Source organism: Gobio gobio (genome assembly GCF_949357685.1).
Source record: "Gobio gobio genome assembly, chromosome: 20".
NCBI classification, from domain to species: Eukaryota; Metazoa; Chordata; class Actinopteri; order Cypriniformes; family Gobionidae; genus Gobio; species Gobio gobio.
In genome coordinates, this window is record NC_137113.1 from 5,275,296 (window position 1) to 5,302,081 (window position 26,786).

At 37.1% G+C, this 26,786-nt stretch overlaps 1 protein-coding gene across 1 annotated transcript; it reads left to right on the top strand.

Moving 5' to 3' along the window:
* Positions 1–4,697: 4,697 nt before the first annotated feature.
* LOC307116883 (pancreatic secretory granule membrane major glycoprotein GP2-like) lies at positions 4,698–26,786 on the top strand. Its single transcript, XM_079801373.1, has 16 exons — positions 4,698–4,754; positions 4,952–5,012; positions 5,097–5,126; positions 8,659–8,703; positions 13,560–13,940; positions 14,025–14,096; positions 14,303–14,698; positions 14,820–15,218; positions 15,310–15,399; positions 21,562–21,681; positions 21,774–21,958; positions 22,975–23,132; positions 23,694–23,939; positions 24,195–24,357; positions 26,182–26,284; positions 26,389–26,786. The coding sequence occupies exons 2-16, from the start codon at positions 4,967–4,969 to the stop codon at positions 26,490–26,492; spliced, it is 2,538 nt and encodes an 845-aa protein (XP_079657499.1). The 5' UTR covers positions 4,698–4,754; positions 4,952–4,966; the 3' UTR covers positions 26,493–26,786.

Consider the following 26,786-nt stretch of genomic DNA (forward strand, 5'->3'; position numbering starts at 1 on the left):
TTATGGGTCACACTCAGGACCTTCGGGTCAAAAATCACCCAGAGGGTGGGATTAAGATAAAAAAGATTTGAGTAAAATCAATTAAATATATTTTTGTTCAATAATATTTTTTATTTTCTTTTTTGGTGTTTTGAGATAATTTTATGATTTATAATTAATATTTATGCAATAATTATGACACATTTTTTCCCATTGAATATAATAAAAAAATTATATATATATATATATTTTTTTTTTTATTAAAGCTGTATTTCATTTTAGAGTCAAGCCTAGGCCTCATGAAAGCAATTTTTTAAATGAGATCGGTGCCATCCGGTGGACACATTGAGCATTTTTATCACGCAATAGCACATTTTTACCACTATAGTGGATCTTGCGTTTTATAATTAAAAAAAAAAAACGTAGCGTCATCGGAATGGTCCGAAAATTGGTGACTTTATTGGTACTTGGTATATGAACACCCAAAATAATTGGGGACAGGATTTGAAAAGTCAAAGTGGTCATAAAAAAAAAAAAAGTTACACTCAGGACCTTCGGGTCAAAAATCCCTATAGGAAATTAATGGGAAATTAGTTTTTTTGTGCATACAATCTACAAATCAGCCAGGATGCAGAAAAAAAGGACTCAACAGTGAAGGGGTGAATCTCTAAAACATCAAGAGTTATTTTCATATTTTTTGCCAATTTCCCATTAATTTCCTATAGAGGTCATTTTTTACCTGAAGGTCCTGAGTGTGACTATTTTTTTACGACCACTTAGACTTTTCAAATCCTGTCCCCAATTTTTTGGGGTGTTCATATAACATGTACCAATAAAGTCACCAAGTTTCGGATGATTTTTAAAAAAATTTATTTAAAAAAATTTGGGTCAGAAATGACAGAAGAGCCCCAGAGGGTTAATATTGCATTATATCATAATAAAGCTCTTAGTTATTGAATTAATATTTTAAAGTTAAAGTTTATTAGATCTGAACATATCAACACAGTAGAAAAAGTCATAGCTTTGTCCTTAATTCATCCAGACTTAAAGGGATAGTTCACCCAAAAATGAAAACTCTGTCATAATTTACTCACCCTCAAGTTGTTCCAAACCTGTATGAGTTTCTTTCTTCTGCGGAACGCAAAGGAAGATATTTGGAAGAATGTTTGTAACCAAGCAGATCTCAGCAGCCATGAACTATCCCTTTAAATTCTGCTATGTAGTCGCCCTAAGAAAGTTATCATAGGTATTGCGTAGATTTCAGAGTTTAACTGTAAGATTAAGGCACGGCAAAAACCAAGCTCCTCATTACCATTTTATGGTTTATATAATAACAACAACAATAAACCTAATAAATGGTATTTGTAATGAAAAACATGTTAAACACTATAAAACAACCTTTATAAAAGTAACTTTTTTGCCCTTATATTACCCAATTTTTAATGTAAAGCTAACAATAGTAATTAACAATACATATACCATTATGTCATATTTTACAGCTTTAGTAGCTGCATGGTCATTTTTATAATGTGTGTATTGAAAAGCTTGTAATTACTGTTGTGTACAGTTTACCTGGAGCGGTTCGATCTGGTTTCAGCTGGTTTCACCACAGAGCAACTTATATAGCCGGTATATTCAGAATAAGTTTTTGAATGACAGATAAACATGATCTTATTTTTCACATCCATTTACCTTAGACACACATCCGCAAGCTTATGATGAGCAATTGAGTACACATTTCAATTCAATCAGACGCTAATAAGAGTTTGTGAATAATTAGAGAATATTTTTCAGTGTGTCACCTTTATACATGAGATTTGAGCTTCACTGAGAGCCAATAGATACGATCAGCTCCTAATAATGCTCAGGCCAGTGTCTGTTTGTCTCGATGGTTAGATTATCTCGTCATGATTTGCAACCCTTTTACTTTTTATCATAATCATAATCTGCTGCATTCTTTATGATTGGTTTCAACATGATTCTTTTGCCCATTTGTAATATTATAATATTTGCCATTGTGTGATTATGTAAAATAAAATAAAGGCTGTTAATGCAGTGATGACAGTCATGTGCTGTAAGCAGTTCTGGGGAATCTTGATCAACTGCATTTGCCAAATTTACTGGAAAAATCCACTTTAGTGATTTGATAAGAATCATTCATCGTCTGGAATCCATTTTGGTGGTTTCTAAAAGCTCTGAAATGTGTAAAATTGACAGTGAACCTGACAGGTTTGACAAACATGGAAATGCACAGTACTTCTGATGAGCATACAGCACATACTGTACTGTATCTCAGAGAATAAAATGTTCTTTATATTAGTGCCAAGTTATTGTCAGATGTACTGTGTAAATTAAAACTAGTCAACTTAGACCCAATGCAATAATTATTAAATAACATTTAAAATACACTCCTGTTAATTCATGCTTCTTCATAATACATTAACTAATATTAATTTATTCAGCTTGTTAAAAAAACTGCTCCCAAGTTTCTCATAGTCCCCATTTTTTACAAGGGAGGGTGTAAATTACATAATAATGTCATGACTAATGTTACCAAATTAAACCTTATTGTTCAAGACATTACTGTCAGGACACATTAAAGATGCGTCACAGGCTTTATGACTAATGATGAGTTGAGCTTCTTGTGCAATGTCCAGGTGAGGAATTTAGAACAATTCTAAAGAGTGTAATTGTTGCTCTTCAGGTTTACCGGTGAATATAGTGTTCACTTCCTCAAATTCTTTAGAGTTGCACGTCTTTTGAATGGTGTTGTTAATGAAAACAATATATAAAACATATAGGCCTATATAGCACATACAACATGTTCTCAGGTAAACCCTAATGCTCATAATAATTAATTAGTTTGAGTAGGTAAACTTAAATTAAACAAATTAATTTGATAAAATTAACTTTAATGTGTATTTAGAACTTTCTTTTTCTTTTGAGTTCACAAAACTGACACATTTTAAGTAAACTGAATTGTTTCATTGGTTTGAGTTTTGTGAATTTGTTTAATTTAATTTAGACCAGGGGTCTCAAACTCATTTTACCTGGGGGCCGCTGGAGGCAGACTCTGGGTCAGAGTATTCCAAAAAAAAAAGTAGCACAACTGATCCAATCTTCTCAATCTTTATTATTAACAGTTCTTCAACATGAATGTTTCTTCTGAACATGAACTGAACTTTCCTTCTGAACATGAATGGTTCTTCAGAACATAGGCCTCTCTTGCCTACACTATTTTTTTTAAATATAGCCTATAGAAATTAAATCATGTAATATGAAATAATGAATGATTTTAATTTTATTTTAAATAATAAACTAATTCAAAGCAAGGCCGTAACCAGGTCAAACAGAAAAGTGAACGGAATTCTAGGTGTAATTCTAGTTGGGAAATAATCTTTTTGGGACTATTTGTAAACAATATTTGCATTAATTCACGCCAAATATATTACCAGTCCCGAGATTCTTCGCAGGAGTGAATAAACACATAGATCCAAACTTTTCAAATTCTCTAGTGGTCTGGTGGTAGAATTTTTGTAGACAGTGTCAAAGGTTCTGGGTTCTAATCCGCCCTCAAATAGTTTTTCTTCATTAAAATCAAAGATGTTCATCAATGATTGTATATTAAGAGCAGGGACACGTTTGTGTGCATTTTGTCTTGTGATTTCACCGGACAGAGTAGAGTCTCTCTCAGCAACGGCATTAAGTGATAGATTGACGCGCTCGTCTGTGTGTGAAGACTGTGCAGTGTGCACGAGCCAAAAGAGAACGTAAACCCTGCCTACTTTGATTTGATTGGCCATCTCAATCATTTTGACATTGACGAGCGCTGTAAAAAGCAACAACTCAGCAAAAAGGTGCTTTTCAGAACAACCCTTAAATAACTTAAAAACTTAAATTTAACTCAAACTGGGCTGGGATTTCTATTTCCCAGCATCCCAAAAAGAAATATTTATAACTGATTACCTCAATTTTTTTTAGTTTTGCTAACTTATTTGCGTTTACATTTCCCTGTTTAGCCTAACTGTATGCAGTGCCACCGCTCCCATCACGCGCTGCGCGTAGGGCACCAAGTGCTGAGGGGGGCACCACAAGAAAATTCTCTCAGCACCCCCCCCCCCCCCCCCCCCCAAGTCAAATCAAGTCATGTCTTCGTTGTCGATACCCAAATATTAGACACACATTTTCCTGATACTGATCTGCAAACTAGCATGCCATGTCCCAGCCATTTAAAAAAAAAATATCGATATGTATTCCTGCATTCCTGTTATGATCTTGCTAGTTTGCACATCTCACAAACCCAGTCTTATTTGACCACTGCCTGCATCCTGCCAGATGTCTTATGAACTCTAAAGCTTTTTATGTGACCATTATTTAAACAAATAATGAAGTCCCATCATTAAATTAACATGAATCTTTCCAGTGACGCTTGGTCACTCAATGGGGTTTAAGGTACTATATTTTGTACATTTATTACAGTACTAAACAGAACAAACTGAACCACCATCATTCAATCTCACATTAAAGCACAGAGTTAAAGAATGTCCTTCTGAACGCAAGTGCACACAAGGAAGCGATCGGTTCAAATAACAAATATCTCATTGTCACATAAAAATTGACAAACTGGTTTAAGCTACTGTTGAGAAATTACTTCTATTTCCAGTAAAGATCCACCCACAGTTATTAAGGCATTGATAAGATAGTGAGAGCTGCAGTTCAGCATCACTGTATTGAGAATCTCCCTGAGTTTGCTCTGCAGCAGCATCTGACCTCAGGTAAAGGCACTTCTGTTTTATCCCATTGGACTCCAATAAGTTTGGCTGTTTGTTATATTAGGTATAATGTGTGTGTTATTTAAGCAGCTGTGCATGTTATAGTTGTTTTACAAATGTGCACAACAAAGAAAGAGTAAAATATAACAAAACATAAGAAACATATTTCATGTGTGTGTGTTGTATATGTGTGTGTGCAGGTGCCGTTCATCACAATGAGGTTTCTGATCTTACTGTGTGTGTCACTGCTGCTCATTAATGGTGAGTGTTTTATAATCTGTCATGTAAAATGACCAAATATTTTCCCAGTAATAAATAATTATGCCTTAATTGTGTATATAACAGGTGGAATAATCAATGGACAAACAACAACAGGTACAATCATTCTTTCACCTCATCTAATCTTCAATTCAATTTGATTTCCATTATTTTTTATATTTTATAATTCATATGGTGAAAGATTTTATTCCCTATATATAAAACCTTCTCATATTTTAGCACTTTCTTACACATTACAGTTTTTCTCATTCGCTTTGGTACTATTTTCACAAGTAAGGTGTACATTTTCAAAACTCTTACTACAAAAATCCAAACTGATCACACTTGCAACACAGCTCGTCATTCTTTCAAAACCTGATCTCATGCTTTCATTCAGTTGCACATTTTTCAGTCCACATAATCATTGTTTAAAGCACAAGATTATTATAATATATAATGAGAAAATTTGGTTTAATCACCGAAACACAACAGTGTGATCTTTTTTCAGTTTAGCAATCAGTTCATTCAACAGCAAACAATGCAAGATACATGTTTCAATTCTCCCTCGTTGCTGAATTATCTACAGTAACACAGGCTACAGATGCCTCATAAGAAAATACACTTACATTACCTAACTTATGTCATTGAATCTATAATGTTTGTAATAGTATATATTCAGTGTGTTATCAAAAGGTGTGATGAAGTTACGACAGCCATGAGGTTCTTGTCTAGAGTATGCTAAATGTTCTCACTGTACTATATGACTGAATCTATACTGTAGTTGAGTTTTATAAGGGTGAGGTACAGTAATGTGTCTCTACCATGGTCATCTGTTTACAGTATCACTTGTCTGGTTCACTATCTTTCTGCATTTTTACATTTTCCAAAAAAAAAAAAAACACACACATTCTGTATTTATAAGCTAGGCCATGGGGACCAAAAAATGTCCCAGCAGAGACAAGGATTTAAGATTTTGCCATTTTTATGGGGAAATTTTGTCCCCATAATGTAGAGTTTACCAGGCCACACACACAAACACACACACACACACACACACACACACACACACATACAGACACATTTTTTAACATAGTAGTTATAATCTAAGATAAATAGCTTATAATTTAAAAATAGTTAATTACATATGGTTATCCATATTGGAAATTGCAAACAAAGTAGAAACTATGTATATAGAATCAATATCTAAAGAAATCTATAGGTGTACCAAATGATTAATTGATAACCATTAAGATCAGTTGGATTAAATAAAATAATAGACAAATGTATTAAACTGAACGAGAAGAGATGCAAATCAAAAGTTTTATAGTAAGAGCTTTATGAAAGGCAATTACTGTGAATAAAACATTTATATAGATGAAACACTTATTTTTTGTGATGAAAAGGACATTTTATGGTTTTGTGTATTGTACTAACACAATTGAAAATATGCTGAAATGTTTGAAAAAAAGTGCACTTTTGATGATATGTTGTGATATTAGCACTTTGAGTTTTGAAAATGTACACCTTTCTTGTGAAAATAGTACCAAAGAGAATAAAAAAACCTGCAATATGTAGCACTGAAAAAATAGGGAACTTTATTTATTTATTCATTTAAAAGCACACTGCAGTTCTATTGTAGCCTATTACACAAAGTTTTGAGACAAAAACCCAAGCCAGGCACAATGGCCCTCATTTATCAATCTTGCGTAGAAACGGGCGTATATGTTGGCGTAAGATTATGCTTACACTCCTCTCACCGCCTGATATATGAAGCTGTGCGCACCTCTGAAATCCAGGCGTACGCAATACCTGCCCTTGATAAATGCCGCGGCTGAAAACGATCGTCATTAGAATAACAAGCCCCTATATATTCAAGTCTCTGCCTCCCCCACACCCTCATTTTATGCCATAGACACACGGAAGACGGCAATGAAGCGAAACTTCTCTGACGTGGAGATCGAGACCATCACCAGGGAAGTGGAAAAAAAACTAAATTGTTTTATTTGGGAGTTTAAAGAGTGGGATTAAAGGGGCCCACAAAAAGGTGTACGGTGGAAATACAGTTTAAATAGCTTTTTGGATGAGAAATTACCTATCACAATTCATTATTTTACAGCACGTGTTTTGAAATAACTAGCATTTAATTTCGTATCACATCACATGTATTGGGGTGTACAATAGTGATGATGATGTGATGTGGAGTACCATTCATTCACATTAATATAATTGCATGACAATTTGTTAGATTCTTATTATTATTATGATTTGTATTATTAATGACGCTTATTGTTATTTAGAAGAAGAATGTCGTTATTATTATTTATTTTATTATTATTTAAAAGAAGAAGAATGTCATTTTTATTATTTTGTCAGTCTGAATTATGTTCAGTCCCAGTCCGTGCGCAGTGTCGGGCCTAACCAACGTCAGGTAAAGCGCACAGGCTCGCAACTGGAGGAATACATATCAAATGCTTTGGTAAAGTCACACAAAATTAAACATTGAAGTCCATGTTGCACAAAAATAAACACTGAAGTTTATAATTACTTCCCTATTCGCACGGGATTAGTCTAGGCTATGTGGGGAGCTCTGGTGATTTGTAATAATTGCAGAGAATGTCTGTGATCTTAATCCCGTCCGAATCGGCCATGTCTCTAATATGTAAAGTAAAAATTCCCTTGCAAATGACCTACCAAATTTCGCCAAACACAGAGGTCCTGTGATAATATTAGTCCCGTGCGAATCGGCATCTATTTGGCCGGGATTAGGCGGATCGTATATAATTTTTGCAAGGTTTTTGTGTCCTGTGCGCATTTCTATCTTTATCTTTCACGAAGAATGGAGCTAGGCTGCATATAATGCGCACCGTTATGACTCCCCGTGCGGCCACGCGGATTATAGGCTACTACTTTCACTTTAGAATGAGCACAATTTGGGAGTAAATTGCTTGAATGGTGTGTTTCATATTATTCTTAATGAAAAACACAAAAACAGAACAGTACCATGACAACTCGCTTAAATGGGCACTTTTACATTTAGCTTTGAAACTGAATCTTCCTTCATATATTGTTATTAGCCTATATTGCTCAGTTACGTTTTTAATTGCGTCTGTTCTCTAACTGAACGAAATTATTTGTATTACTATAAAACAATCAAAATGATATCGATACGACTGTTTATAATTTCATACAGCTATATAACGAAAAAACATTTTCAAGTAACATCATATCCGGGAGATAAGTAAATTCGAGTAAAATCACAGCTTATCCCGTGCGAATGCGCCAAGCAAAATTCAGATGTGGGGGAGTCATTTCTAAATCACACGAGGTCCAACGTCCATATTGATCAATCTCAAAGTCACCGTGGTTTTGGATGTAGCCTACGCCAGGTGTACGCTGGAAAATTGGTGTACGCACTTTTGATAAATGAGGGCCAATGTGTTTGGAATTTGTGACATATATGAACTGCAATTAAATAAATAATATTAATTATATATTATATAGGTATTTCTGACTTTATATATTACAATTGTGACTTTGTTTTATATGTTTTATATCACTTAATGTGCAGGTAAATATATTTACATGTGTCATCTGTTTTATGTAAGAGTTTTTTTTTTATGCAATAGTCTTTTCATTGTTTATTTTTCAGTTGAAAGTACTACCATGGAATTTACAACCACGGACATTACGACAGGTAATATAATGTGATATTAGTCTGTAAGATTATGTATTTATTTAGGAGGCTTAAAATGTAATATACAACCTATGGTCAATAGGAAATTAAATATAAAATGTAATGTGTTATGGATGCTCTGTATTTTGCATTTGTAACATATTCCAATATTACATATTGTAACTATATATATGTTATATGTGAGATAGATAGATAGATAGATAGATAGATAGATAGATAGATAGATAGATAGATAGATAGATAGATAGATAGATAGATAGATAGATAGATAGATAGATAGATAGATAGATAGATAGATAGATAGATAGATAGATAGATCCAGAGTGAGACATGTAGTTAAAATATTACTGCTTATTTAACTAAGTGTGTGTGTGTGTGTGTGTGTGTGTGTGTGTGTGTGTGTGTGTGTGTGTGTGTGTGTGTGTGTGTGTGTGGAGTCAGGACACATTAAAGTGCGTCACAGGCTTTTTCGAATAATGATGAGCTTCTTGTGCAATGTGCAGGTGAGGAGTTTAGAACAATTCAAAATTGTTGCTCCTCCGGTTTACTGGTGAATATAGTGTTCACCTCCTCAAATTCTTTAGAGTTGCACGTCTTATGAATGGTGTTGTCAATGCAAACAATACAGTATATAAAACATATAGGCCTATATGTATTTGATATGCAACATGCTCTCGCTTTAGGGAAGGATCAACATTTCTTTGTTTAGCCTAACTTTATGTATCCTCTTTGGTCTTTTTAAATCAAGTTACATGACTAGCATTTGTTGTAGAGTCTCTTTCTTTTTCATTCATATATTAGACACCCATTTGTCTAATGCTAATCTATAAATTAAGAAACAATCTGGGCTGTGTTTCCCAAAAGCACCATTAGTGAATTATGGTGGAAGTTCAGTTGTTGCAACAGTTCAACGATTCAGTGTTTCCTGAAACCACAGTTCAATGAACATTTGCAAACCGCATCGCAAAGTTGTTTGGTTGGAACTAAAGCTCTCGACCTGCGATTAGAAGTGTAGTGTCTTCTTAGTATGACTTAAAGAGATCAATAATGAGAAAAATAAGCGAGGTAACAAGCAGTACAATCTGTATCTTTCATTATTTGTATCCACATTTCATTTTAAAAGAGAAGGAAATTACCGTTTCTGAAGAGTGATCATGTGTGTAAGTGCTCTAGTAACCCGAAGAACCCAGAGTATGACTTACACGATTGAGTCCAACATCTGGAAATAAAGCAACACAATGGAGAACAAAATAGCCAAGTATTCCTCAGATACTGTTTTGACACTATTCACAAGTTATAATAATTTCGAGAGCACATGAAGGGAGCATAAGAGTATGTTCTCTCAACACAGGGTATGTTCACGGTCAACACTCAAGACATTCTCAACAGAGCGACAAATCGATGAGTCACCATGAAAACGGACGCTAAGAAAAATGGCGCCATACTGCTTCCTTCTTCTTCTATTTGTTAATGGCGATTTACATAACCTACTTACATAACCTACTCCACCTATTTGGTGGATGTGCAGTCATTATTTTCAATATTTTCGTTTAATAAGTAATCTGTGTTCACTGAGAATAAGGATTATATTGTTGGTTTGATGCTAACTAATTAAATGCAGACATGTGTGAAATGACAATAAAATAAATAATAAATGTTTGAATTGAATTAACATTTAAACATTGCCTTGTTGTAATAGTGCTTTAGAATTAATTAATTTAAATAACTGTAACTATATAACAAATTTAGTTATATTAATATAACTACATTAATTATATAACACACATCTGAATAACTCTTAAGCAAACTGAGCCCTGAACATGAGCTGCTCCGGAGCCAGATATGATCAAAGAGTAAAGCCGCGTTTCCACCGAAATTACCCGGAACTATTTGTACCAGGAACTTTTTTCCCAGGAACTTTTTCTCCCCCAGACCTGCTACAATCTGCGTTTCCACCGCGGTCTAAAGTACCGGGGAGATTAGGCAAATTAGTCCAGTGACGTGGCAATGCGCGCGACTGCTTCTCCCAGTCACCGACGGACATGAATCACTTTTGCGCGATACTGTCTGCAACAATAACAAGTGGAGGAGATGCAAGCAGCGCTGCTTTTGCATACACATTACCAACACTGCTTATTTAAACGTGCACTTTCACCTGGTTTGACCATTTTAATGCAAAATGGGATGATGGGCAATCCAAAATCTGAATGTGTTGTAATAGCTCAATTCCAAAACAAAAATATTTTCTATAAAAGGATAATGAGGTTTCAGTCATTAATGACAGATGTGTGAAAAGTTAATTGAATGAAAACAATAGACTGAATTAAGCGGTTGAAAGATTAGGTACTAGACTGCAAGTATTTTATTTTTTATCACAATAACATCTCTTAACATTCACAAAAAAAAAAGTCACATGACTAGTATTACAATATGCTTCATTAAATGCATAATTTTAGAGACTTCTTCCTCAAATTTGAAATGAAGCAGGACCACACTTATGGCTTCACTTAAGTTGTGGTTATAAGTTATTATACTACATTCACATAGTTATACATTTAAAAATATAATATTTGGGTTTTCTAGATATGTTTATGTGCATATTCAGAAAGACTTGCGAGCAGCAGCCCTTTTATTTGCTTCCTACACTATATGAATACAATTAGAATGTGGTTATATAGTTAGAATGTGGAAATTAAAGACACAGTGACATTTTACACATTTGACTTTATTTTAGACAGATTAGTTCTTACAAAATTAAAATAAGTGTGCAAAGACAAATAAATTACTAGAACAATAAAAAGAAAATATAAAATGTGAAAACAACAATATAAAAAAAACGTGTATTTTTCAGTAACCTGTCCAAGAGCTGTGCCAACACGTACAATATATAAAGTACAAATGTGGTAGTGCAAATGCTTCATTCAAGCGGCTGGTCATTGTGGCTTCTTCTTGAACGACTGGACAAACTGTCCAAGAACAGACAGAAACCCGGTCTGAAAGTCCCTCTGCTTTCTTCCGCTTCTGACTGGTGGAATGCCAACTCTTGCCTCCTCATCTCTCCTCGGCCTGGCTTTCCAGTAACAGCTGCATATATTGGTCAGTTCTTGTCCATGCTGTAGGACGGCCCGGTTAGCATCCTCCATGTCCCTCAGTGCATCAAGAAAGTCACAGTCCCTTTTCCTTTTCTCTAAGTTGAAAAATTGCACTGAAACACATGGAAATTAATACACAAGGCAACCATGAAACAATAGAAACCATCAATTAATTATTTAAAGTGTTTTCACTTTATCACTTTTCACAAATAATGAACAATTGTTTGCCCAGCTTGAACAATGCCCAGTGTGCCATTTTTATCATGGGCAATTTAAGTTTACAATTAAAAACAACAAAACTACTCAAAAACATTAAGGATTACACATCAGTTTTTAAATATATACACATTTTTGTCAGCTTTATACCTCTGCGTGTGTGTGTTTCGGCAGGAGACACGCGGGGGAAAACACGCTGGTCTCTGTTGCCTGCAATTCATCAGGGCCACTCGTTACACCTGGAAAAGCACGTTGAAAAAAGTTACTGCAACGTGTTTAAACACTGCAACGAGTTTAATAGATGATACCAAGATGAGATATTTACCTTAAACCCACTCGGATTCCTGGATGGTTTCCAACAACGCACTAGCCGAGTCTTTTGTTACCGCTGTACCAGAAAAGGACGATCTGTGTCCCAACAATACGCCGGTCGGAACCGCTCCGGTTGTTATCCTTTAATTTCTTGTAATCTTGTCTTAATTTCTTCAACTTCTCTCTGCACTGTTTTCCAGTGTGACTGGAACCGAGTCAATATCTTCAGGTAACGTTATACCTTTTCATTGCGGGTCACAGTTTCCAGTTCCCGCTGGATGTCCTCCTCCGCTTATATGCTCAATAAAGCCTGAGCCTCGTCGTCGGTCCATCGGTCGAATTTTTTGTTGAACTCCATTGTTGCAAAGAAAATATTTACTGAACGCAGAACCCACGAAACCCACCTCGCAAAAGACTTGTAAACATGGCGGTGGGAAAAAAAATGCTGCGAGAGCTCAACCAATCAGCATGTTCAGCGCCCAAGTCCCACCCCCGAAAGTTCGCGAACTTTTCAAAAGTACCACCTCGCAAGCAGGGCCGTTTGGAGGGGGAAATATTTACCCGGAACTTCATTTAGACCCTGGTTCCTGCGGTCGAAACACACCGAGTTCCCCCCCAAAGTTCCTGGTTCCGGGGTAAAGTTCCTGCGGTGGAAACGCGGCTTAAGTTTCTATGGCTACTCACATACCCTGAAACATACCTCCATTGTTGGAACCGAAAGTTGAGTTTATCCGCTTACTTACTGTTAAACATACCCAAGTATCTTGAAGACCCCCTGAAGTGCCTCCCATAATCTAAAACGCTAGGCTCATTAAGAGAAAGGTGGATTTATGCTATGCATGTAGATAATGAGATAATGAGAGGTAATGATGAACAGATGAAACGGGCGGAGTAACAGATGGGATGATCAATGATAGACAGCAGAACAGCAACACCTGACTCTAACAGTAACACAGGATGTTAGAGTTCACCCGACAGCTACTGTAGAATCAAATTTTAAAGGGAATCACATTATTCATGAGTGTGCACTGATATTAAAACACAATTTTTAATCACCCACTTTATATTTCATGATTTCAAAGGGATAAAAGGATTTGATTTTCACTTACAAAAAGCTTATACAATTGAAGCTTAAAGCAGATGTTGTTGTTCAGACTGACTTTTCCTCGACTGTTACTAGAGTACTTTTATTACTTATAGAAATGAAACATATTTCTTTTGTAATCTCCATGACAGTTGCTTTCAGCAATGATCCCTGCTACAACTATGAGTCTCTGGATCGTCCCTGGAGAGCCAACAATGAAAGTGGAGATAACATTTGTGATGAACATTTCTCCTGGAGTGGCTGGTACCGGCTCTTCTACTATGGAATGAACATCCGGATGTCAGAGACCTGTGTTAGTTCATTCAGCTGTGGCACACACTATAATCTGTGGCTCAGTGATCCTCACCCTCAGATAGAGGATGGAGTGGTGATCAGGGAGGTCTGTGGAGGGACTAGTTGGGGAGCCTGCTGTTATTACAAGCCAAACCCCATCAGAGTGAAAGCATGCCCAGGCAATTACTATGTCTATGAACTTGTGAATCCACAAATCTCGTGTGCTGGATACTGCACAGGTACTGTGCTATTCTCATTTCTTTTAAGTCTTTCAAACTTCTTAAAATTATTTCTGTCATGACATGAATGTCCTTCTTTTTTAGATGTCAGCACTATTTCACAGGCAGTTTCCACTGTGAGTCCAGATATATTCACTGGATCCACCATCACCTTGAGTAAGTTGTAAATAATATATGAAAGAATATGCAAATGTTATTAAAAATGATCTCAATAGATACAAATGGTTTTGTATTACAGTTTAAATGGGAATGTTTATGCTTAAACATTTTCACTATTACACAGTTGCATTGCGTATGAATGATTTAAGAATCTCATGATTATTACTTTTTCTTGTTGTAATCTCATTATCTCTCACTAACAGATTATGACCCGTGCAATAACTACAACATACTCGACAACTACTGGAGAAGCACACTCAATTACTACCGGTATTACAATGGATACTTATCTGATCATGATGACACTCGTGTAGAATGGGATGGCTGGTATCGACTCTTCATTAATGAATCAAGTGCTCAGATGCCTGAGTGGTGTTTTTATTACAAATCATGTGGAGGTTATAGTTCTCTGTGGCTTGGTGGCTCTCATCCTCGGCTAGAAGATGGAGTTGTTACTCGTGAAATTTACGGCTCTATCTATGGTGAGTGCAGTCGCTACAGATCTGACCCAATCCAAGTCAAAGCTTGTCCTGGAAATTATTATGTCTACAAATTTACCAGACCGACTCTTTCAATCCCAGCTCCTGTATATTGTGCAGGTACATTCATTCATCTTTATTTTTGACATGCTTTTCATGAATTATATTGATTTGTATTCATATTATCTTGAAATGTATTTATTCTGCAATATATAATGTTCTCTTTGTACTTTTTCCACAGTAGTGCCTTTCTCCACCCCAAGTGTCGACCCCTGCTACAACTATACCAGTCTAGATGAGCCTTGGAGAGCCACTGACAACCCTTACTCTAGAATCAATCGATCCATGTGTGATTCTAAAGTGGAGTGGAATGGCTGGTACAGGCTGTTCTACAATGGTCAAAATGCTCAGATGCCAGAATCATGTGTAAAACATGCCATGTGTGGCACTTATTTTTCACTGTCGATCAACGGCCCTCACCCACAGCTGGAAGATGGAGTGGTCAACCGTCAGGTCTGTGCCTCCGTAGGGGGTAGATGCTGTTATCACGCATCCTACCCTATTAAAATCAAAGCCTGTCCAGGAAATTACTATGTTTATGAGTTTGTCAAGCCAAAGTTTTGTGGAGCTTACTGTGCAGGTGAGCATTTACTCATTTGCACTTCAGTCATTTTTTTTCCTGGATTTTTTTTTAATGATTTATGTTGATATAAAATTGTTCCTAATACCAGATGCCTCAAACCAGTCCATCTCATCCGCGTCTACAACAACAGAGACAATCACATCCATAGAATCCATTACTCCACCAATCACAACCACTGGTAAATATCGTCTTGCTTCCTTTATAAACTCTTATGAGCATCTTTTTGGACATGCATTTTTATTTAACATAATATCTATCTATCTATCTATCTATCTATCTATCTATCTATCTATCTATCTATCTATCTATCTATCTATCTATCTATCTATCTATCTATCTATCTATCTATCTATCTATCTATCTATCTATCTATCTATCTATCTATCTATCTATCTATCTATCTATCTATCTATCTATCTAATGTTTGCATGACAACAGCTCCCCCTGTTGACCCGTGCTACAGCTATAATGTAGAGCCCTGCGCGGGACTGTTTTCTTCATCCCGCTCCCGCCCGCACCCGCTGAATTTCTGACCATTACCGCCCGCTCCCGCAACGTATGTGTTACACTCCCGCCCGCTCCCGCAATATGTATGTCCACTCCCGCCCGCACCCGCAAAACTCTGAGAATTTATTCCCGCACAATAATAGAGATGCATTGATTTTGTGTCTTCTCCCGTCCCGCAGGAAAAAAAAACACGTATTTGTATTGATATTATTAAAGAGATTCATCGGGTTGTTTGTTTCGTTTCCCTGGCCTGCATGTAAAAAAAAGAAAAAAAAAAGACAAATACATTCAAATATAATTTCGTTTTTATCAAAAACTTTGCACATAAAAATAGACTGCTTTGCAAAACAGAAAACAGAAAAACAGATTGAGAAACAAAAAACAGATCCCAATTCGTCGGTCAGTTCCGACGTACGTCGAACGTGATCGACTGAAAGGAAACCTGAGAAAACATGCTTCAACAGAATGTAATGTGAACACAAAATAGCAAACGGACATTTAGAAACAATCCATTTCCACTCACTAAACTTCTATGTATTGTTTGTCAAAAACACCAAACAGTCAACTTGACCTGCAGGGAGTGCTGAGCGTTTTTGGTGAGGTATGATCAAGTAGCTATGTATTTGCCAGCTGCGCAATATGTGGATACATATAACGTTATACCGCATGATTTTGCCTACCAAAACAATTGAGAAACTTCTCCAAATGTCAGACTTTCCTTGCTTAGCTTTTGTGTTGTAAATACCTCGTTTGAGGTTCTTTTCTACATCATCTGTATGTTTTTTTTAGCCGCCCATTCCCGCCCGCAGCAAAATTCAAACCGCCCACTCCCGCGAGATTTGCGTTGGGTCCCGTGGGACCCGGCGGGACTCAATCCCAATGCAGCCCTCTAGTTCACAGTGCATTAACTAATGTTATAAAAAGATTTAAATAATGCATTAGTAAATGTTGAAATTAACACGAACACGGGGCAGTTGTGGCCTACTGGTTAGAGAGTCGGACTTGCAACCCAAAGGTTGCGGGTTCGATTCTCAGGTCCGGCAGGAATTGTCGGTGGGAGTGAATACCAGCGCTCTCCTCCACCCTCAATATCACGACTGAGGTGACCCATGAGCAAGGCACCAAACCCCCAATTGCTCCCCGGGCGCCGCAGCAATATGGCTGCCCAATGCTCCGGGTGTCACTACTGTGTGTGTGTGCACTTGGATGGGTTAAATGCAGAGCACAAATTCCAAGTATGGGTCACCATACTTGGCCACATGTGACTTCACTTTCACTTTCACTTTCAAAGATAAATAAATGCTTTATATGTGCAGTTCATTATTAGTTCATGTTAACTAATGTAGTTAACTAATGTACCTTATTGTAAAGTGTTACCACATTATTATATATTAATATGTATGCATGTATAACATGCGTGTATTTTTGTCGTACCTGTCTATTCTTCACCTGTCACTTTTCTAGCCTCATGTTACAAACAGATCTGTCTCCACCTTGGTGCAAATCATCCACCTTATTGTAATTTGTTTGCCCAGAATCTATTTAAGTAAAAATCAAAGTACTATATTTATGACAAAATGTTGTTTTTATGTTAACATTACTTAAATATCCAAAATTAGCAACACTATATTGCATACAATATGTAAAAAAAGAAAAAAGTGTTTTATTTTGCTTCTCCTCCCTCCCTGCCTGGCTGAATCTGATGTGTGATCACTGCACCACAGCTAGTGCTAGGTGGATTATCTCCACCTTCATTTGATTAAAAAAAGGGGTGAAGGTTTTAAACCTCACAAATGGGCAGACATAGGGTGAAAAAAATGATGGGTGTATCTCAATCAGCTCCCTTCAGTAGTCAGCCCACGGACTGATTCCCGGATCAGTGCACTGACTACTGAACTAGGGAGCTGATTGAGATACACCTATAATTTTCTAAATAGTCTAAAATTTAAAAATGTATTCAATAATAAACTACATTATGACAGTAGCCTATCTATTTTAAAAAAATCACATTTTGCCTCCCTGCTCCCAATACCTACCATATAAATACACTAAATAATATTGATCTCCTTTAGCATACAGTTGTAAGGCCCGCTCAATCGTCCCAATGAAGGCTAACAATCTGCGGTTGAAGGTCTATTGCACGTACTGTTTTTCAGCTGGGCAAAGGGATTTAATTCCAATTCATCTTTATCTGACTCCATTTTATCATAATCTCGATTTTAGGTTAGAATGCCAATTGGCTATTTGGTCATTTATATTTAATAGTAACCACACATTTTACTATTCTGTTTAACCTTTTGTTGAAATTATACTTGTTCATAATCTACTAGAGATTATGAGTTGAATAATTCCAGAGTAAATCAGAATAAATCCAAATGTAACTATTTATTAACAGTCAGGTAAATGTATAACGCCAATTACATAGTCATTTCAAAGATAACCAATACATAACATCAAATGCTCTGAAGTAAAGAGTAAAAGATGCATACCTGACATCTGAAAATTACATAACACTGAGTGTCTCAGCGTTATGGGCTGAACTGGTTACAGTATCGCGAAAACATCCCCTTTAATGCTCAGACCAAGACGGAAACCTCTTTCAAATGGAATCGTGTCAACAATGGGAATTTACATTAATCACTGTCCCAGGCCTGTATTGACAAAAGACCAAATGGCCGAAGGCACACTCAACATAATAAGCTAAATATCTCTAAACTCTTAAAACCTTTATTAATTTTTGTTTTACTTCTGTGGGGATGAGATCTTTTTACCAGTCGCACTGAGAAATTTCAAATGATATCAAACCAAATGTATAACACTGTAGGCCTATAGTGAGAATTGACATTAAACCATATTTATGTTGCGTGAATTCTGGAGGAGGTATGGGGAAGATACATGTGAAAAGTAAAGGCATGTAAATTAAAGTAATTCTTAGATGGTTCATTCAGCATGATGTCGTCTCGGGGACGCTAAAGTTAGTTCAGAACGCTAGTTCAGATGCTAATTTCCTCTATTTTCTCAGAGAGTCCTCGTTCCTTAATCAGACTTTCTGGCATTTGCTAGTTTTTTCCAGTCTTACAGTATTTTGAGTAACAATAGTAATAGCTACTGCTAACATTTGCTGGCAGTTCAATACTAATTTAACAAAGAAAAAAAGCACAGTATTTATTGCTTAATCTGACCTGCACTTGAAGCCCTGAACAGGTCAGTTATTTTGCAACATTTTGCTGCTTCTTCTTGAAGTGCTTTCTTTGCCCTTTCCCTCTCTGCTCGACCTGGCCGCTTTTTCTCCTTCATTGGGTGCTGCTGTTCCATTTGGCTGAGGTGTAAAGTCAAATCTTAGCCTTGCCAGTCAGGTCAAGACTAACAGATTCATGATTTATTTGTATTATTTATAATCATTTTATTGAATTCCAAATTCAAAAATTATCACTTTAGTAAAGGCAATAATATAAAAATAATTATATATATATATATATATATATATATATATATATATATATATATATATATATATATATATATATATATATATATATATATATATATATATATATATATATATATATATATATAAAAAAGCGGGCCAAATTAGTCACCAGGCCATCAGGAATTCTCCTGGTGCTCCCGCTGGCCAGTCCGGGCCTGGCTGTCAGCATATTCTTTCAGGTGTTTTCTTTTGTAGTGGTTAAAAAGATGTTGTGTTGTCATCCAACTGTTTTTGCGGCGTGAAAATTCGGGAAAATCAGAATTTTTTCCATATTACCGATATGATACATTTTTAGCATTACTGTGTTGCTAAAGTTCACAAGCAATGTATACAATCCTGTTAACACACCGACATCTAGTGCACCCTAATTTATCACGTCCTAGCATAGCATGACGTTGGTGAAAGCCATAGAACAGCAGCTGATAGAACGTCCACTGTAGCATGATACAACGATATTTCCCAAAAAGTGGATCTTGGAGACATTTTAATCATTTGCAATCAATCAAATATCTTCATATCGCACACACCTATTTCCAAATGATTCGGTGGATGAATGAGCTGTCTGAATGATTCACAATCATGAACTGATTTTTATATAACCTTTAACTGATTGTTCTAAACTGATAGAAAATAAGGGCAATTTAAAAACTTGATTAATTCACAAATTGGACATTGCTAGCTCTTAATAGACTATGATTTTAATAGCTTTGTTTAAAAATAAATAAATAAATAAAAAATATAAAACATTGCAGCACTACCATTAAGCTATACACTCACCTAAAGTATTATCAGGAGCACCTGTTCAATTTCTCATTAATGCAATTATCTAATCAACCAATCACATGGCAGTTGCTTCAATGCATTTAGGGGTGTGGTCCTGGTCAAGACAATCTCCTGAACTCCAAACTGAATGTCAGAATGGAAAAGAAAGGTGATTTAAGCAATTTTGAACGTGGCATGGTTGTTGGTGCCAGACGGGCCGGTCTGAGTATTTCACAATCTGCTCAGTTACTGGGATTTTCATGCACAACCATTTCTAGGGTTTACAAAGAATGGTGTGAAAAGGGAAAAACATCCAGTATGCGGCAGTCCTGTGGGCGAAAATGCCTTGTTGATGCTAGAGGTTAGAGGAGAATGGGCCGCTGATTCAAGCTGATAGAAGAGCAACTTTGACTGAAATAACCACTCGTTACATCCGAGGTATGCAGCAAAGCATTTGTGAAGCCACAACACGCACAACCTTGAGGCGGATGGGCTACAACAGCAGAAGACCCCACCGGGTACCACTCATCTCCACTACAAATAGAAAAAAGAGGCTACGATTTGCACAAGCTCACCAAAATTGGACAGTTGAAGACTGGAAAAATGTTGCCTGGTCTGATGAGTCTCGATTTCTGTTGAGACATTCAGATGGTAGAGTCAGAATATGGCGTAAACAGAGAACATGGATCCATCATGCCTTGTTACCACTGTGCAGGCTGGTGGTGGTGGTGTAATGGTGTGGGGGATGTTTTCTTGGCACACTTTAGGCCCCTTAGTGCCAATTGGGCATTGTTTAAATGCCACGGCCTACCTGAACATTGTTTCTGACCATGTCCATCCCTTTATGACCACCATGTACTCATCCTCTGATGGCTACTTCCAGCAGGATAATGCACCATGTCACAAAGCTCGAATCATTTCAAATTGGTTTCTTGAACATGACAATGAGTTCACTGAACTAAAATGGCCCCCCCAGTCACCAGATCTCAACTCAATAGAGCATCTTTGAGATGTGGTGGAACGGGAGCTTCGTGCCCTGGATGTGCATCCCACAAATCTCCATCAACTGCAAGATGCTATCCTATCAATATGGGCCAACATTTCTAAAGAATGCTTTCAGCACCTTGTTGAATCAATGCCACATAGAATTAAGGCAGTTCTGAAGGCGAAAGGGGGTCAAACACAGTATTAGTATGTGTTCCTAATAATCCTTTAGGTGAGTGTATTTAGCAATGCTACTGCCCAACACTGCAAGTCACAATGAGCCAACAGTATCTATATTGGACTTGACCGCAAATCATGGGTAAAAAGTATTTGTTGCTACACATTTCACATGCAGAAAACTTAGAGCGTATATGGACTCCCCCCGAAAATTTAATTGTTATGGTCAGGTAGATGGAAAGTGTACTATCTGTGGATCTCAAGCAGAAATCATTAAAAATTAAATGACTAATTTAATTCACTAGAAAAAAAATATTGTATTACTTTTAGGAATACAGAGCAATAATCATTCAGGGGGCAGAATATTAAGAATGTTACTCAGTGTGTCTTTATTTCATATATCTGTGCTTTTTCTCTTAGATGTGAGAGATCTCTGTGCTGAGCTCGGCTGCTCTGAGGAGGAATGGTGTGGGAAGAAAAATGGTGTTTATGGCTGTTTATGTAACAATGACCATCCCAGACCACATCCTGACTCGTTTGGTAAATATATATGAAATATAATTTATTTCTGTAATTACTTGCCTTTTCCTTTTTAAAAAATTCTGACAATCTTTTGTTTCTCTCTCTCTCAGATTTCTCAGAAACCTGTGAAAGCAGCTCTGGCTCCATGTCTGTGTCTCGCTGTCAGCTCTTTGAGGCTGGTTTTCCAGCTGATGTCTTACACCTCAATGATCCCAGCTGCAAAGGAACGGTCCGGAATGGCAGAGTGGAATTCCATTTTGATAATGAAGAACATATCTGTGGTACAAATCTTATGGTAGGACTAACTATGTGATAGAACCAATACAGTTTGATCTGACCACTTGGGGAATCTCTATGAGACTTTGAGAAGTCTGTAGAGATGTCTGTAAGGGTTCTGAATATGTAACAAAAAAACAAAGGGCCCAAACAGACCTCCCTATAGACGTCTCAAAATCTCAAAGAGATTCAGAGGGGACACAACATTGCCACAAAAGAGTGTCTATTTACACCAAGTGCAAATAGCCCACCTGGTTGGCAAAGGCTATTTTTTATACTAACTCTGCCCACCATTGTCTGATTGAGCCAGACTAGAAGAAACACATCCAGCGGATAGCGTTAATTCTGGCAGGGCACGTTAGTCAAGCTTGCTTCAGTTGACTGTCAGCTGATCACGTCTACCTATAGGGATACGATGCCTATCACAGCATGCATATAAAAGCTCCTTCAGTATCATCAGCTGCTATCGCGTTCTTCGGAGCTAATTACCCTCCTCCATCCCAGCTCCTCCACTCGTCAGTCAGGATTTGGCATTCTGATTCCCCCTGAATCAGACTACATTCCTGAATTGGGTTGTACTTTTTAATATGAAATTAATGCTATCTGCAATACATCGTTGCTTCTGTTCTGTTTACCCTAAGGGGGGGGGGGGGGGGGGGGGGGGGTTATCACTGCTCTCTCTGCTCTTATCCATGCTAGACTGCATGGATGAGCAGGGAGTTCTTGCCCAGAACAGAACCATACCGCCAATCTAAACTATGCTAATTGTCTATCACTTTGACGATAGTGATCCTGACAGAATTGAAAACATCTAGCTTTTGACGCAACTGACCCTAGTTTGAATCAGCGTTTTTCCAAACTCATTCTTCTCCATTTTCCAATATAAGCTCCGAGAGGTGTTTAGCATAGCATCAAAATACTTTTTTTACTTAGTACATAGAAAATACTGTTATAGTGCAAATAGCTTCTGCCTTTTTTAAATACCTTGAATTAAATCTAGGCTAAATTACAAAATGTTATATTTGTTGTCCACAGGCTAATGGCACCCACTTCATCTATGATAACTTTATTCTGGGGGCACCGAGGTCAGAAGGTCTCATCAGCAGAGAAAAAATCCTGAAGCTTTCTTTCAGCTGTGTTTATCCTCAAACGCAAACACTTTCAATGAATGTGGAGATCAACCCACTGGAGAGGTGCGAGTCAAGCATCACTATTTTATTAAAGGAGTAGCTCACCAAAAAAAAAAAAACTTATTTTTTTCACCCTCATGTTGTTCAAACCCTAATGTTCTTATTTATCCAAGAAAAATCTGAATTGTTCTTGTCTCACCTTTTAAATGCAGTAAATCCTCATGGGGACTTTCAAGCTTTCAAAACTTTCATCACAAAATGGTCCATATGACTCCTGCTGTATATTCTAAATCTTCTAAAATTATGTGATAGCTTTGTTTAAGGAGCTTGAGAAGATTCTTGATTCATAAATTAATCATTCAGATCAGTTTTGTGAACCGGGTTCTTTGGAAAGATCCAACTCAATAGAGCACATCGAACAACATTACTTCTCTACTGATCTCTGATGAACACTAAAGAGAGCATAGTGCGGATTGTCAGTGAATAATGTTGAAGGAATTGTCAACATTTGGGGTGAACTAATCCTTTCAGCGGAAAAATAAATGTGTAAACAAGAATATGGTTTACTCCTAAAGCAGAATTTTACCCATAGTTTTAACACAGACCTATTCATTATTTCATCAGCATTGTGCATAAGACTCTTCCCGCTGGTGAAGGCAGATATCAGGTCCGGATGATTCCATATGAGGATGATGAGTTTATTCGGCCCTTCACTGGTAGAGTGGATGCAGAGCTCGACCAGGAGATGCATGTGGAAGTTCGTGTTGAGGGGGTCGACAGCCGCCAGTTTGCCCTGGTGATGGACACGTGTTGGGCTACACCTGTGAATGATCCTGATTACAGCCTCCGCTGGGATCTCATCCTTTCAGAGTAAAGCTGTGCTTTTTTTATTCTTTTAAGCTTAGCCTTAACTCACTGTAACATTTTAATGCATAAATAATATTCATATCACTTTTAGGATTGCCTTAACATTTTTTGTCTTTCAGTATTTCAGAACTAAAGCACAAGATTCCATTTATTTATTTATTTTTGAACATGGAATGCAAATGTGTGATGATTTACAGGAGATTACTTTTGTACTGAATGTTTCAAAAATAAATAAATTGTCATTATTGATATTCTCAGGTGTCCCAATCCAAATGACGACACAGTGGAGCTGCTGCAGAACGGCGTCTCCACATCCAGCCGGTTCTCCTTCAGGATGTTTATCTTCACTGCAAACTCCACTAAGCTTTACCTGCACTGTGCTGTTCACCTTTGCCTTCTGTCAAGCAGTCGCTGCTCAATGGTCAGTTTTCAAAATTTAGTACTGTAGTTTAAAGGTCTTCACGGGTCCAAAAATTCATACCCGAACCTGAAGAGACCCGTAATGGGCTTAACGAAACCGACCCGGACCCGTCTATTATTTCAAAACCTGGACCCGGACCCGTGCAGATCCGAGAAATGCCAAAAATGTAGTACCCGGAACCGACCTGGACCCGTCTATTATTTAAAAGCTGGAACCGAACCCGGCGCGAAGACACAGACCCGAATGAACCCGATTGTCACATATTCCACAATAACTGATACTAACAAGTCAATAAACAAGTTATGAAAAATATAACTTTTTGTCTTACCTATAGCCGTCGTCTCCCTTGTAACGTTACTTGATTGTGATGCATTAATCCTTGCCAAAAAGTTAAATCCATGTTATTTCTCTCTTGTTATTCCAAGCATGCTTAATTCACTCATCATTTCAGCTTTAAAAGTCCACTTTATGTCACGGTGATGGATGACAAATGCGTCTTTGCAGATTTGCATTTCGCCAAGTTAACTCGCATAATAACTTTGACTGTTTGCCTTTTTGAACTATAATAACGATTGCTCGTTCGGTGGCCGCTGACGTCCGCATTATTTATTTGCTATCATCTCTGTGAGCTGAGTCTGACCACCAAAACTTTAAGATTAAACAAGACGGTTCATTAAAGTCAATCACAGCGGAAGCTCGGGTTGCCATAGAAACATGACACGCGCTTGAGACTGCACATGCGCGGTGGCTGGAGCAACCTGAATTATGAGCTTTTTTACGCAATTTGAGCATCATAGAAAATATTTGTGACAGTTCACCTGAGATTTTGTTGCTGATTTGAAATATATTATTTAAATATAAGTTCAAATCAAACTTCAACGTCACACGTAGGCTAATACACTTGACAGCACTGACTTTTTTCTCATGTTTGTCCACAATATGCATGAAGGATGCCCAGACAGAAAAGGTGCCCGTGGGTTTAACTTCTTTATATTCGTTGTTTTTTAGCTTTTTTCGCACATCACTCATGAAGGTATTACACACAATGTTAAACAGACCCGGGACCCGTAGTAATAGATTGGGACCCGACCCGGACCCGGCTGATCATTTAAAATATAGACCCGAACCCGTACGGGTCCACGGGTCTCGAGGGCTCCATGAAGACCTCTACTGTAGTTGTGAAATTTTTTTCATTTGAATATTAATCTAATAGCCAGTGTCCCTGTCTGTGTGTTTTTCTGCCTGTGTATATGGAGTATCTATAGTAAAATATGATGGGTAAATGTAAAGCTTTATCAATCTGCAGTGTATAAACCCTTGTTGAGTGTGTGACACATTGAAGAACACACAAACAGCTGGAACATTTGCATAATGATCAACACAATCTATTAAGAGCAAATCTGTTTAGGGCCGCAAACAAGCAGAGCCGCTGATAATCAGGTGTGTGTGATCTACTAACAACACTGGTGCAAAATGAGTTAAGAATACAGTAAATGGAGCAGTAAATAATGACAAAAATACCATTAAAGTGACTGGTGCACACCTCAGTAAATCACATTACATGCTTAATCTCATCAATTTTGCCTCTGAACGAGAAACTCCTAGTGTCCACACCTTTTCATCACTAATTCTTCACTGTGAGTCTTAAGTAAATCTTGACAGTAATTTTGTAATGTCAAAAAAGTTTTGTGCTGGTGCTGTTAGTAAATCTGGCTCTTAATGTTTATGGCTGTCCTCTGCTGGAGACTTTGTGCACTCCTTTATCTTGTTCAGTGATATTTAACAGGGATTCACACTGCTGGGTTTTGCTCTTTTCTCTATCAGGACTGTGACTCTGGACACCAGCGGAGAGAGGGCAGGTCTCTGGACTTCCATGACAGTGCTTCCATATCCATGGGTCCTCTGGTGTGGTCCGGAGGAAACACAGGTGAACATTTAATTTATTATAATCCCTTGTAATAAAGGTGTATGATGATTTCTATTGTGAATACATGACATTTCAATGCATTGCATTATATTCCCTGTTCACAGATGAGTGGGTCCCAGACCAAGTGAAGGTATCTGAAGCTTCTTGTCTGTGTGCTTCTCTGATGCTGTTACTTGTTTCTCTGATGAGTGTCCTGACACACTTTTAGTTTAGCACCACAACATTTGACATGCATATTGTCTGATGCCATTTTAATTGGCCACAGTGGTTTGGGGTTTCTAAATGTTTCTTTATTTCATAGCTGTTATTTTATGTAGCATAATACATGAATTCTTCAAAGTTTTTTTTTTCTTTGTTTTAAAGCAGAGGGTCTGATCTTTCCTTTGATATTTTGTATGTTCAGACATTCATAGAACAACATATTCTGGGTGTGAGTTTATTTGACATTCAACTGCATTACAACTTCTTTGTCAAGAATAACACAATAAAGTTGCATTAACAT

Coding starts and splice junctions, on each gene's coding strand:
- LOC307116883 (XM_079801373.1), top strand. CDS start 4,967: ATGAGGTTTCTGATCTTACTGTGTGTGTCACTGCTGCTCATTAATG. Junction 13,941..14,024: donor GTGTGCTGGATACTGCACAG/GTACTGTGCTAT, acceptor CTTCTTTTTTAG/ATGTCAGCACTATTTCACAG. Junction 15,219..15,309: donor TTGTGGAGCTTACTGTGCAG/GTGAGCATTTAC, acceptor TCCTAATACCAG/ATGCCTCAAACCAGTCCATC.